At 52.1% G+C, this 14,941-nt stretch overlaps 1 protein-coding gene across 1 annotated transcript; it reads right to left on the reverse strand.

The window, feature by feature from the left end:
• Positions 1-12,784: 12,784 nt before the first annotated feature.
• On the reverse strand, positions 12,785-13,774 carry LOC309685489 (olfactory receptor 14I1-like; the record flags this gene model as incomplete). The annotated part of the gene is made up of 1 exon (XM_082501252.1): positions 12,785-13,774. One exon carries the CDS (start codon positions 13,772-13,774, stop codon positions 12,785-12,787), a length of 990 nt encoding a protein of 329 aa, XP_082357378.1.
• Between the last annotated feature and the right edge of the window lie 1,167 nt (positions 13,775-14,941).

Consider the following 14,941-nt stretch of genomic DNA (forward strand, 5'->3'; position numbering starts at 1 on the left):
AAAAATTACATTCCACAGAATTATAGATCTTCCCCTGTGACTTCATTGCCACTATTCTGCCTGTTAATAAAGTGGTTTGAATTTCCCTCAACTTTCAGACATGTATCACCTGTTTATATACAATGACCATTTCTAAAGTCAGCTTTTCAGATGCAGACTGTCTCGACAAAGGCCTTTTCTATTGCACTCCACTTTTCTCCTGCCCTTCCTCTTTGGTCATTCAGATTCCTGTCACCTATCCAGCTGCTGCTTTGAGCTTCAGGGAGTTACAAGTTTGGCTGTCTTTCCGTCGTCTAATTATCTCCTTTAGCCAAGTCTGTAACTACGTTTATATCTCTCTTTTTGTACGTGTCCATCTAAAGCATTTCTGATAAGATCATCCCTTGTAGCAAAGCAACCTCATTAGAGGCAGCTTGTCCTGAGCATCTGGTTGCAGAGGGTGTTTTATTGTTTATCAAACTTGATCATGCTTTACTTTTCTCTGCTTGCGAAGAGGAAAACTCCTCCTGTGCCTGGGTGCAGCCAGGTCTCTGAGGAGCGCAGGAGGGAGATGGTGCAATGGAGCTGTAACACCCCGCTGCAGACTTCAGTGGAGAAGTCTGAGGTAAGGAAAAGTGATGCAAATCCCAGTTGGCCAATGACAGGGATGGGGAGGAAGGGGAGGTGAGGAGCAAAGCTGTCCATACAGTCTCAGACCTCAGGGGACTGCTTTTCCTTGCTGTCCAGACCTCCTGAGGAGACCCTCTGCATCAATATCAACTGCTGACTGCTTCTATCGCATCTTTCTCACTGAAAAGTTAATAAAAAGAACCTTTGAAATAAATAAAAAAATATTTTCTATTAGGTTCTCTGTAAAATCTTCTTTCTAAATTACACTATGAAACATCTCCAATTATCTTTCTTGAAGACTTGAAGAAAATTACAGGGAAAGAAATAGCTCATTAGGACTTTCTGTACCTTAACGAGCCCCATGATGTATTTGGCCCTGACTCCATCAACCTCAGACACTGAGAGGAGACTGAACAAGGGCTCCAGAAGTCCAAGTCAGAAGCAAAGTACCTTGAAGCCTTGATTGGCCCCACTGAGGGTCGTTACTGCCAAAGTCTCCCCAGGGACTCGTTAGAGAAGATAACTGGAGGCTGTGGCTGCAGATAGGCAAAGGCACTGTGCAGGTGGCTGTAATGCTGAGGAACCCCTTGGTTTGGTTGATGCAGCAGAAAGGCCAACACCTGACCCCCAGGCCCTGGGAAGGCAGGTCCTGCCCCTCACTGGTGGCTCAGGGCTCTTCCTGGGGGCAGTGGGGTGTGAGGGTGAGCGAGGCCGAGTGTAGGAAAACCGCACACCACCTCCCGGCTTCCCCGAGCAATGGGGAAGAAGAAACCAAGTCCAGAGCCTCACCATAAAGTTGTGCCTGTGTTATGGTTTGAGAAACCCCTCACAATTTATTGTCCTTTAGACAATCACTCTGTCACCCGATGACCCCTGCCCACCCAGGAAGGGGAATCAGGCAAAAAACAAGCAAACACATGGGTGGAAATGTCAACAGATTTAATAGACAAAGATTGGATAATTTACATTACTAACACCAAAGAACCAATACGGATCCAGATACCAATACAAAATATACAAAGACTACACTCAGCCAACGATATCAGTCGGAAGCTGTGCACTCCCAGCAGTGGACAGTAAATGTGGGACACGGTGAGCGCTACGGCTTCGGGAGGAGGGGGAGGGCTGGGGGATCTGGCACTGGGGAAGAAGTTCTCAGGATGGCAGCCATCAAGGGAGAAAATGAACTTTGCAGCAAACTTTCTAATCTATATTGAATGTGACGACGCTCATGGTATGAAATAACCGTGGTGGCAGCTTGGGTCGAGTGCTGAGGTCTCCCTCCTGAGGTCCCCGCACCGGGAGAGCTCGAAAACGCTGAGACCTCGAAACCCACACACCACAGCTGGCTATAAAGTAAATATAGTCACAAATTCAGACACTAGAGTCCTCTAAAAGTGCAGTCTCACTCAAATTACTGTTATATTTGTCTTCTAATGTATATATACACACACACAAAAAAATATAATTCTCTAAAGTGATGAACTATTCCTTTACGAGGTCTGTTGAATTTCTGTAGTTCAAAACGAGGAGTCCCATCTATCGTAATTGTCAGCAGAACTGCTACCCTGGACTTCCGGAGGGCAGACTTGGGGCTTTTCAGGAGCCTGGTTGACAAAGTCGCCTGGGAGGCAGTCCTCCAGGGCAAAGGAGCCCAGGAAGCCTGCATGTTTTTCAAGAAGGAAGTCTTAAAGGCGCAGGAGCAGGCTGTCCTCCTGTGCCGAAACACAAGCCGTTTGGGAAAAAGACCGGCCTGGCTGAACGGGGAGCTAGGGTTGCAACCTAGGGAGAAAAAGAGGATTTATGGCCTTTGGAAGGGCAGGCCACTCATGAGGACTACAAAGAGGTAGTGAGGCTATGTGGGGAGAAAATCAGAAGGACCAAAGCCCAGCTAGAACTAAACCTGCCTTCTGTTGTCAAGGGCAACAAAAAAAGTTTCTATAAATGTATTAGCAATAAAAAAAGACTGAGGATAATCTCTATCCTCTAGTAGATGGGACCGGTAACATCGTGACCAAGGATGAGGAAAAGGCTGAGGTACTTTATGCCATCTTTGCTTCAGTCTTCAGCAGTAGAACCAGTTGTTCTCTGAGTGCCCAGACCCTTGAGATGGAAGACAGGGATGGGGAGCAGAATGAAGCCCCTGTAATCCAAGGGGAAATGGTGAGGGACCTGCTTCAGCACCTGGAGGTACACAAATCAATGGGGCCAGATGGGATCCACCCAAGGGTACTGAGGGAGCTGGCGGAAGTGCTCACCAGCCCACTTTGCATCATTTATGAGCAGTCCTGGCTAACCAGGGAGGTCCCAGCTGACTGGAGGTTGGCAAATGTGACAGCCATCCACAAGAAGGGCAGGAAGGAGGATCCAGGGAAGTACAGGCCGGTCAGTCTGACCTCGGTGCCTGGGAAGGTCATGGGAAGGTCATGGAACAGATCATCCTCAGGGCCATTACATGGCACATGCAGGAGAATAGGGTGATCAGGCCCAGTCAGCATGGGTTTGTGAAAGGCAGGTCATGCCTGACAAACCTCATTTCCTTCTATGACAAGGTGACCCACTTAGTGGATGAGGGAAAAGCTGTAGATGTAATCTACCTGGATTGTAGCAAAGCTTTTGACACCGTTTCCCACAGCATTCTCCTGGAGAAACTGGCTGCTCATGGCCTGGACCACGTGTACTCTTCGCTGGGTAAAAAACCATCTGGATGGCCGTGCCCAGAGAGTGGTGGTGAATGGAGTTCAATCCAGTCGGTGTCCAGTCCCAAGTGTTGTATCCCAGGGCTTGGTGCTGGGGCTGGTTCTCTTTAATATCTTTATCAATGGTCTGGATGAGGGGATCGAATGTACCCTCAGTAAGTTCGCAGATGACATTAAACTAGGTGGGCGTGCTGATCTGCTTGAGGGTAGGTTGGCTCTGCAGAGGGATCTGGACAGGCTGGACTAATGGACCGAGGTCAATGGTGTGAGGTTCAACAAGTCCAAGTGCCGGGTCCTGCACTTGGGTCACAACAGCCCCATGCAGCACTACAGGATGGGGGCGGAGTGTCTGGAAAGCTGCCTGGCAGAAAATTACCTGGGGGTGTTGGTGGACAGACAGTTGAATATGAGCCGGCAGTGTGCGCAGGTGACCAAGAAGGCCAATGGCATCCTGGCCTGTATCAAGAATGGTTTGGTGAGCAGGACTAGGGAGGTGATCATCCCCCTGTACTCGGCCCAGTGAGACCCCACCTCGAGTACTGCGTTCAGTTTTGGGGCCCTCACTACAAGAAGGACATTGAGGTGTTGTAGCATGTCCAGAGAAAGGCAACGAAACTGGTGAGGGTTGCCAACAGTCTGGAGGATCTTGGGATGACTTCTTAACACAGCTGCCAGGTGGGCCAGGAAGGGCGATGCTCACCTAGCCCAGGTACTGGCCAACATGGAAGAGCTGGTCAGGGTGTGATCATCAGCGTGAGCCTTGGCTGTCATGACCAGGAAATAGTGGTGTCCCAGGTGCCAAAGAGGAGTGAGGAAGGCCAGCAGCTGAGCACAGATGGGGAGAAGACGACTTTGACGTGCGTGGGAGACTGATACAAGCGGTGCCCTGGGAAGCAGCTCTGAAGGGTGAAGGAGCTCAGGGAATCTCATAGGCCTTACAGGACAGCCTCCTCCAAGGGCAGGAAGGATCTCTCTGAATAGCCATGAAGAGAAACATCCCTCTGATGAGGCTGCTGGTGTAAAGTGAGTGAGCGCCAGGGCCAAAAGGCAGCAGGCAGGAGGTGGAAGCAGGGGCAGCTGCCAAGGAGGAACTGAGAAGCCTTGGCCCAGCATGGAGGGAGGGTGTCAAAGCCAAAGCTGCCATGGGCTGGAGCGTTGCAGTGCTGGGGAGCAAAAGCCCAATGAGATGATGCAGGCTTGGAGGGTCATGGGGAACGAGTCAGCCTCTGCCGGGAGGCCTGTGACAAGTGGGCACTGCAGAGGTTTGCATCTTGAATGCATGCCTCAGCCTAGGAGAGGGGGGTGTCTCCTGCAAGGGATGGTGCGGGGGCTGTGCCAGTCCATCCATATGGCTCTGGATGGTGCCGACTCTACTTGAAGTCATTCCTCTAAGCCAAACGCATTGGCATTAATGCAAAACTGGCTAGTTAAAATCAAACCTTTTCTTCCCTTTGTCTCTCTGCTTTGACATCTTTTCACTTTGGCTACACTCCCAAAATCTCTTAAACGAGCCACATCAGACCTGAAGACTAAAGGAAAATTAGGCCCCGACTTGGTTCCTTCGGGTGTTTTTTTTGTGGGAATGAGCCCTCTGGTGCCGAGTTCCTGAACTGCAGCTCCTGAAAGACTGACCAAGCTTCTGGAGAAGCAGCAAACCTGGAGGTTTCTGAGGGTGTTGGCAGGCCCTGCTGACGTCCCTCACTGAAGAGACCATGGAGGGAATGAGCAGACAATTTGCCATCCCTGGGGGCTGGTGAAGCAGGAAGTTGGAGGAAAATGAAATGTGAAGATCATTGTTAAAGCCCTCAATGTGCTTCGTCAAGCAGGATGACCAAGCCCAGATCCCAACCATCGTGTAAGAGCATAACCTCATCAGCTGAATCAAGTGAATACTTTTGATAAAGTGTCAATGTTTTCCCATGAGATCGAATTGAGGAGTTTTCAGGATGTGCATTGATAGCAAGAGGAGACCTATGGACCTTCCCCTCTATTTGCTTTGTCAGGACTCCCTCTCTCAGGCTCTGAATTTCATCTCCCTCATCTTTCACTTATTTCCACCTCTCCTAACTAAACCGACCATGTCTGAAGGCACCTTTCCAGCAGTGCATCTGCACAGAAGCACTTGTGATTGCTCTCTAGATCTCTCTTCCCCTTTTTCTTTCATCATTCAGACACCTCTCAACAATCCAGTTGCAGCTTTGAGCTTCAGGCAGTTAAAAGCTTGTGGGTCTTTCCAAAATCTATGGCTATCAGTCTTCAGGAACCTCTTTAGTTTTGTTGATTTTATAATTTCCATCTGTCTAAATCATTTTTTGCATGGTTATGCACTGTGGAAGGTGAACTCCATTGGGGACAGCTTGTACTTGACATAGAGTTTTTGAGTGTGTTTTGTGAGGCAAATCTTATAACTTATTTGGTTTGTTAGAAATAAGAACAAGCCCCTCTTTGCCTTTGTGCCTCCAGGTCTCTAAGGAAAGCCGTGGGCGCTGGTGCAAAGGAGCTGTAACCTCCAGCTGCAGAGTGCGGTGGAGAAGTGTGATGTGAGGAAAAAGGAGGCACGTCCCAGGTGGCTGAGGAGAGACGTGGTGGGGTTGGGGAGATGCGGAGCAAGGTTGTCTATGCTGTGTCAGACCTCAAGGGACAGCTTCTCTGACCAGTCCAGATGTCCTCAGCAGAGACCCTGGATCAACATCGATCAGAGAGTGCAGCTATAGCCTCTCCTCCATTTTGAAAATAAACAGTCTTTTTTCTTAGAAGCTCTTTGATACCTTTCTCCATAAGTACACTGGGAAACTGTCCAATTAACTGTACAACAGTAGAAGAAAATTGCAGGAAGAGACATGTTTTTTCAGGGCTTTCTTCACTGTAACAAGCCCCATGGCATTTTTGCTGCTGAGCCCTTGAACCTCAGGTACTGAGAGGAGATTGCACAAACCTCTCATGAAGAAGTCACAGTCAGCAGTGAAAAAGCACCTTCAAGTATGACTGAGCCCCACTGAGGGTGGTTACTGACCAAGCCCCCCCAGGGACTCGTTCGAGCAGACAACTGGAGGCCATGATTGCAGGTAGGCAAAGGCCCTGTGGGGGCAGCTGAGCGGCTGAGAAAACCCTGCCTTGGCTTTCTGAAGCACAAAGGCCGAGCCCTGAGCCCCAGGCCCTGGGAAGGCAGATCCTGAGCCAAGGGTTTGGGTGCACCCTTGAAACATCTTTGCCGATGTGGTGGTCACACTGCTCCCACATTTATGCACCCTTGCGTGTTCATCTGACGTCCAGGTTGTGGTGTGCATGGGTGGGGACTAAAGAGAAAGGAGCCCCTGTGTCCCAGTGTAGATCTCGGGAAGGGCTTGGAGCCTGACAGAACCATCTAAGGGGCAATGGGAAAGGGCTCCTGCTGCTGCAGGAAATACAATGGCTTCCAGAGGATGGGGCATACAAGCCCACCAGGCAGTGATGGGGACCACACAGCATGCTGAGTGCCACACCTCCCATCATGACCCCCATCCAGGACAGGGGTTAGGGGACCAGGCATCTTGGCTCTGCTGGGCATCTTTCCAGTGAGTCCAGAAATCCCAACCCAGGGGAGAGAAAAGCAGAGACATTTCACTGCTGAGAAGGCAAAAGCTGTCTGAAGCCTTGGGAACACTACTGCAGGCATCCCAGCACCTAGGGAAGAGTCCAGGAAAGTTTCCGAGAAGAAGAGACCTCACAGGTGCCTAACACAGCTACAAACCTGATCCTTGCTTAAGAAGATATTCACAAAGAAATGACTTCACAAACACAGATCCCGGTCACGGGCCTTCTACTGGCCAGTCCAGTGTCCAAGCAGTGGTGACCTCACAAGTAACCTCTTGCTGCTGGCATGTTCCATACATGCTGGCATGCACATATTGTATGTTACATACACACTCCTGCTGCTGACATGTTCCATAGTTGGGACCTCACGAGTACCAAGCCAGGTCATCAACCCTCTGCTGCCCTAAGAAGTGCTCTGAAACACAGCACGTCCAACACCCCTGAGCTTGCTCATGGTCTCTCAGGTTCTCCGGCAGCAGCACCCTCACAGTTGGCATTCAGGTCATTTGCCTGCTGCTGACCTGTTAAGGACTCAGGCAGAAAGGACCTGCAAACATCAAGCTCACCCATGAGGCTGGTGCTGGCCTCTCAGGCACTCAGAGAGCGCTGACCTCCAAATTCATATCCAGGTGATCTGCCTGCTTCTGGCCTGTCAGAGATTGTGGCAGCACTGACCTCAGAATTAACATCCAAACCATGGGCCTGCTGCTGGGCTGTCTGGTACTCATGAAGGAAGGACGTCATGGGCACTGAAGCCAGCGTTGAGCCTGGGGTTGGCCTGTCACCTGCAGAGACAGCAGTGGCCCCAAAATGAGCATTCAAAGCAGACGCCGGCTGTTCAGGTATCTGGGACTCTGGCAGAGGTGACCTCACAATAACATGCCAGGCCTTGGGCTGCTGCTGGCCTGTTGCCTTCTCAGGCAGAAGGGACCTCAGAAGCATCTACCCTAGACATAAAGCCTTTCGCTGGACTTTCATGTCCTCACAGTACCATGTAGATTGAGAGAGGTCTTTGGAGATCATCTACTTCAATCCCCTGCCTAAAGGGAGTCGGCCAGAGCAGGTTGCTCAATAGCATGCCCAGGTCTGTTTTGAATATCTCCATGAATGGACACTCCACAGCCTCTCAGGGCAGCCTGGGCCAGTGCCCTGCACCCTTGGTGCCACAACCTGTTTTCTTAATTCCGGTGGAATTTCCTGGTTTTGAGCCCTGGGGCCTAGAGCACGTGCCCTGTGTTGGAACGCTGAGGCAGGTGGGCTTCTTCAACCTGGTGAAACTCCTCCAGCGAGGGTCATCATCGTCACTAGAAGTATTGGAGAGAGACTGATGGGAAATGATAGGTATAAAGACACGGAAGGATTTGGCTGAAGAGCCCATTAGACTGCTGAAAGACAAGGGCGGGCTTCTAACTCTCAAGCAGCACCTGGGTAGTTGAGAGGGATCAGACTGAGCGAGCAGTAAGGGGAAGGGGAAACTGGAGAGCAATGGGAAGGACATCGGTCCGGATGGTCTGCTGAGAAGGTGCCTTTAGACCCGGTCATTTTGTCAGGACAGGTGGAAAGCGTCAGGAGATTGAATACACAGGAGCACAGGCAAAGTCCTGCAAGGCAAGTCCAGGGGAAGGCCAAGATTTCTTCTCCTGTGATTAAAACACTTCCTGGAAATTCCCATTCTGGCACGGTGGGAAAGAATTGCCATTTTACAAAAAAGATACCATCATCGCAGCTGGTGAAAAGGTGCTCATGTGTTTTGAGAAGTTGCAAGCTGTTCCTGGCAGACTTCAGCTCTCTGACCGCAGACATCCAGGACCACCTGTAGAAGCCCCAGCGTAGCTGAGTTGTTGTCTGGGACAGGCCAATGTCACACGCGACCTGCAGGAGACCAGAGCCCCTTGGGAGCTGCTGATAGAAGGTGTCAGGGCACCTGCACGGGCACCAGGCATCTGTGTCCCTGTGACTGAAGACATCTGTGTTTGTGTAGCTGCACCCACCCAGGCTCTGAAGATCCCTGTCTGTCCTAGTTTGAGGTAAAACAGAACCATTTTTCTGTTCAGTAATTATACTTCCCAGTGAAGTCTCTTCTAACTAGCTGCACTCGCTGAAATTAACGGCTCCTTCTTCAGACTGTGTCTGTTTCCAGAGTCACAATACCGCAATGGTGTGCAGAGAGGCTCTCGCTTACGCTCATTGCTATAACAGCCAAGGGCAGCTCACTTGGTTATGTGCCACGTTGGAGGGTCAAAAGCAGAAGAGCGTAGAGGGGTCCCACCTGCGCGGAGGTGCGAACAGGACAGGTGACCCCAAACTGACCAACAGGATCTTCCACCCCATCTGCCCCATGCTCAGTGTAAAAGCTGAGTGGTCAGAGGGTCAGCCCTCTTTCTGCAATGGCCGACGTCTGAGGAGGACTCTGTCCATCTGCCTTTGACCCCGATCCATGTGTTCCTGAATCCAGATCCGGAATCCAGTTCCCGTCCAGCACTGAGTCCATTCTGGGCCTTTCCCAGTGCCTGACGATGATGTCATCATCATCCAGAGAGCTCAATACACTTTACATACAGTGTATCTATAACAGTATTTCCTTTATAATTATTATTATATTATTAATATTTTCACGAAAGTAGTTTAGTTTTTAAACCCAAGTGTCTCTTTCTCTGTCTCCCTCCTCTCCTTGGAGACAGAGGTGGTGGAGAGTGTCTGTCTTTTGTTTCAGAGCCCACTGCAGCCCAAACCACAACACACCCTCACAACTGGCATTCAGGCTATGTGCCTTCTGCTGGCCTATCAAGGACTCAGGCAGGAGATGGCCACAGAGCAAACCTCCCCCATGAACAGGGGCGAGTGGCCAGTGCTGGAAGGAGCTGAGGGGAGAGGCTGGGGGTGACGAATGCCCTGGGCACCTTCCCAGTCTGCCCGTGGCACCGAGGGCACAGACCGGCCTCCTCTCTCCTGCACCCGCATGTCTCAGCTCCCTGCCACGAGACCGGGCTCTGCACCACACACTCCAGTGGGTGTGTGTCCTCTCCCGGGCACGTCCAAGGCCAGCCAAGCCCCTCCCAGGCTCTCCCCAACTCCCCTGCCCTCTCCCCAGCCCAGCCCCACAAAGCAGCCCCCTCTGGGCTGGCCCCATGGCCATGCCCACCACAGGGTGCTGCAGAGCTCTGGCTGCTCCCCCCACAGCCACAGCCCCTCTGAAGGGCACAGCAGCTGCTGGGGAACAGAGAGGGCTCTCAGCCTCCCCATCAGCCCCAGGGCTGGAGGCTACACGTGGCAGGAGGATACGGAGGTCCGTGAACCTGCAGGAGCCCTGATCTCGGGCCAAGGAGGTGCCCACAACAGGCGGCCTCTGCCCCCTCAGTGCCAGCCCCTCTCCCCAGGCCGGCACAAGAGTCCTGCTCCAGAGACGGAGCAGCCTGCCCCGAGTGGGTGCTGCAGAAAGAGCTTTCTCCTTCTCATGGGTTCCTCCCTGCAGGCACAGAAGTGCTCCCTTGCTCTTCCCCCTGGACACCCCTTCTCCCCAGAGACCCTTTCCCCAGGTGGACATTCCTGGTTCCCACCCTGTGCTCCCTGCATGGCCCTGAGCTGGTGGTGCTGCTGTGCAGAGGGAGGGGGCTGTGGTGCCCTGGGGCCATGAGGTAAGCCTGCACTGGCCATGCTGGTCAGGGTGGGCAGCAGACCCAGCCAGAAAGGGATGACTGCTGCTGAGCCCCGTTCCATCTCCCCTCCTGGCTCAGGAAGAAAGGACAGGGCTGAGCAGGACCAAAGGGTGTCTCCAATGGCACAAAGGACAGGACAGGGCTGCACTGGATCCAGCCCTTGAGGCTTTCCGAGAGGGTGTCCTGAACTGCTCTCCAGTCTTATGTCCCTTTTCCTACTGGGTCCTCACAACCTGTCATTGCTTTGAAGTTTCCTTCTTAGCCTATGGGCTCCACAGGTTGACATTTTCAACCTTGGATGGTCACTCATTTTATGAGGTGCCGCTCACTGCCCACCCAGACTCACGCACTGTCCCGGAAGATCCCCTGAGCTCTCCTGGTAGTGCCTGATTCCTCATCTTTCATCAGCCCCACTGCAGGTGGGACAGCACCAGGCAAATAAGTCAAAGACCAGTTGCTGTCTGAGTGGACATGTGCAACACAAAGGGAGGTCTTCACCCAGTCCTTGGTCCCTCACAGATCCCCCTGGCACTCTGAGCCTGTCCCCCTAAATCCATCAAGGTCTCAAGAAGAGAAACGGTCCTTTGAGGGAGCAGTTCCCTGGGTGCATTCCTGACACCAGCTTTGGAAGAGGCATTCAGCCTTTGGGCCCTCCCTTAAGAAACCATTTTGATTATGGTGGTTCCTGCACAGAGACCAGCTCTGGTAAACAGGTTCACGTGACCTGCTCCTGCCTGCAGCCACAGGGATGCCACTGTCTGGACAACAGGACTGTCACAAGTTCCACAAGACCTTTTGGGTAACACAAAGGCAAGAGCACAGAAGACTGTGGATGTGAGGAGATACCAGCACTGAAAAGGTGACCTCATTCTGCTGCCTTTGGCCATGGCTCAAGGGGAGCAGCAGCTCAGACTCACAGGCAGCAGAGACAGAGTGCCCAGCGAGGCAGCCAGGGGCAGCCCTAAGGGCCCCCAAGGCTGAACCTCCAAGGGGCAGCTGGGCATTTGCCTCTTGAACCCCTCTTGCATGCTGGGGCCCAGCTCCAGGGGAGATGTGAAGATGCAGAAGTTGATACAACTAATTTTCTGCTGGATTCTTTATTAAGCTAGTCTAAACAAGGAGCTTCGATCTAGCTCAGGTGCAGTCCTGTTCAATATATTCATCAATGACATGGGTGAAGGGATAGAGTGTACCATTAGCAAGTTTGCTGATGACACAAAACTGGAAGAGGTGGCTGACGTGCCAGAAGGTGGTGCCGCCATACAGTGTGACCTGGCCAGGCTGGAGAGTTGGGCAGAGAGAAACCTTATGAAGTTCAACAAGGGCAAGTGTAGGGTACTGAGCCTGGGGAGGAATAACCTCATGCACCAGTACAGGTTAGGGGCAGACCTGCTGGAGAGGAAAGGGACCTGGGAATCCTGGTGGACAACAGGATGACCTTGAGCCAGCAATGTGCCCTGGGGACAAGAAGGCCAATGGCATCCTGGGGGGCATCAAGCAGAGTGTGGCCAGCAGGTCGAGGGAGGTCTTCCTTCCCCTCTACTCTGCCCTGGTGAGGCCGCATCTGGAGTACTGTGTCCAGTGCTGGGCTCCCCAGTTCAAGAAGGACAGGGAACTGCTGGAGACAGTCCAGCAAAGGGCTACAAAGATGATCAGGGGACTGGAGCAACTTTCTGATGAGGAAAAGCTGACTTGGGGCTTTTTTTGTCTGGAGAAAAGAAGACTGAGGGGGGATCTTATTAATGCGTATAAATAGTTAAATGGAGGGTGCCAGGGAGATGGGAACAGTCTTTGTTCAGTGGTGCCCAGTGACAGGACAAAAGGTAACGGGCACAAACATGAACGTAGGAAGCTCCATCTTAACATGAGGAGAAACTTCTTTCCTTTGAGGGTGGCAGAGCACTGGCACAGGCTGCCCAGAGAGGTGGGGGAGTCTCCCACTCTGGAGACATTCCAAACCCGCCTGGAAGCCGTCCTGTGCCACTGCTGTAGGTGCCCCTGCTCTGGTAGTGGAGTTAGACTAGATGCTCTCCAGAGGTCCCTTCCAACCCTGACCATTCTGTGATTCTGTGATCCTTATGCACATGAGGTCTTTGGGTCCAGGAAAAGAAAAAAAAAAAACAAGCATGAGAACAAAAACAGTAACATCAAAGGTATATAATAAAAAAACAGAATGAAAAAAAAAAGAAAACAAAACAACAAAACAAGAAGAAAAGCAATGAGGTAAAATGCACAAGTGAAGAAAAGTTAGTCCTGGTCTTTGCTGTAATACTGTGGGTACCCTTGTGGGATAATGGGCACCATATTAATTGTGAGTAGATTGTATTGCAATAATTTGTACAGGGCATTCTTGATTTCCTTGTTCCTCATGCTGTAGATGAGGGGATTCACTGCTGGAGGCACCACCGAGTACAGAAATGACACAAGAAGATCCAGGGGTGGGGAGGAGATGGAGGTGGGCTTCAGGTGAGCAAATACAGCAGTGCTGATAAACAGGGAGACCACGGCTAAGTGAGGGAGGCACGTGGAAAAGGCTTTGTGCCGTCCCTGCTCAGAGGGCATCCTCAGCACGGCCCTGAAGATCTGCACATAGGACACCACAATGAAAACAAAACACCCAAAACCTAAGAAAGAACTTAATACAAGAAGCCCAAATTCCCTGAGGTAGGAGTGTGAGCAGGAGAGCTTGAGGATGTGGGGGATTTCACAGAAGAACTGGTGCAGGGCATTGCCCTGGCAGAGGGGCAGTGAAAATGTATTGGCCGTGTGCAGGAGAGAATAGAGAAACCCACTGCCCCAGGCAGCTGCTGCCATGCGGACACAAGCTCTGCTGCCCAGGAGGGTCCCGTAGTGCAGGGGTTGGCAGATGGCAACGTAGCGGTCATAGGCCATGACGGTGAGGAGAAAATACTCAGCTGGAATAAAAATGAGAAAGAAAAAGAGTTGGACAGCACACCCTCCATAGGAGATGGCCCTGGTGTTCCAGAGGGAATTAGCCATGGCTTTGGGGAGAGTGGTGGAGATGCAGCCCAGGTCCAGAACAGAGAGGTTGAGGAGGAAGAAGTACATAGGGGTGTGGAGGCGGTGGTCGCAGGTGATGGCGGTGATGATGAGGCCGTTTCCCAGGAGGGCAGCCAGGTAGATGCCCAGGAAGAGCCCGAAGGTCAAGACCTGGAGCTCCCGTGTGTCTGCGAACTCCATGAGGAGGAAGTGGGTGATGGAGCTGCTGTTGGACATTAGATATTTCTTTTATGGGGGCTCTGTTAAAGGAAGGAAAAGACAGGAAAAAATCAGGACAGAATTCTATGAGCCCATATACTCCATTTTTCATAGATATCACCCTCAGTTGAAATGCATTTTTTCTCTCTGGGTGGTGCTGGCTGAGTGTGGTGTGAGGAGCAGCACCTCTGCCCCTGTGCTGCTGAGGAGTCAGCCCTGCTCTGCTGCAGTGGGTACAAGGGAGCTGCTCTGTGACAGCTCCAACCGTCACAAGGGGTGTCAGATGTAATCCACCTGTAATGGAAAAGTTCAATATTTGCACTCATGGCTCTCCAGAGCGTGGGCTGCAGAGCAGAGGGTTAGCATGTCCGTATAAATTTTTGCCTGTGCTTTTTATTTTCCATGATAACATCTCATTAATGTAGAAATCCTCATTTTGATGACTAATCATGTTACGATTCTTCAGACGGGACAGACGAGTTCAGCTCTCTTTGGCTTAAAGGAGACTCAGGAGAGCTGCACTGTCCATCGGGGTTTTGCCCATCTGCCCTCTGCTTTTGTTTCACCTGCCTTCGAGATGACTCCACACACAAACTACTTTTTAAAAAATACCAAACAGCTGAACTCATATGGGATGAGGGGAGCACTGGTTGAGAGGGCAGATCTGCAATCTCTTCCCTGTCCCAGCGCAGAGATGGAGCTGTGATGAAGAGAGCAGGACACCACCCCTCCCCGAGAGAAGCAAAGCACTCTGAGAGGAGACTGCCCACCCCCGAGGAAAGGCTCAGCACTCCCCAGGACCCGACGGCAGCGCTGTGCCTTGCTGGGGGCAGCTCGCAAGCCCCACAGGACCAGCAGAGCGGCAGTCGGGGTGCCGCAGAGGAGATGATGTGAAGAGAGAGTGCGCTCAGGTCCCAGCAGACAGCGCCCAGCAGACACCTCCATGGAGGAGCCCAGGAGAGCTGGCTGAAGGCAGCCTCCCCCCGGGCGTGTTGGCAGTTTCCCCCCAGCCCTTGCTCCTGTCTCTGCTGCCTGGGGCTGTCCCTGCCAGGAGCTGTTGCTCTGTGCCCAGGTCTCCCCCTGCCAGTGCCCCAGAGCCCATCCCACCCGCTGTGTGCTCAGCTCTGCCCTGCAGCCCCCTCCCAGCAGCAGGGCACTGCCCAGGGCCACGTCCCTCTGTGCGGG

The sequence above is a fragment of the Vanellus vanellus genome (assembly GCF_965231255.1).
Source record: "Vanellus vanellus genome assembly, contig: HAP1_SCAFFOLD_76, whole genome shotgun sequence".
NCBI classification, from domain to species: domain Eukaryota; kingdom Metazoa; phylum Chordata; class Aves; order Charadriiformes; family Charadriidae; genus Vanellus; species Vanellus vanellus.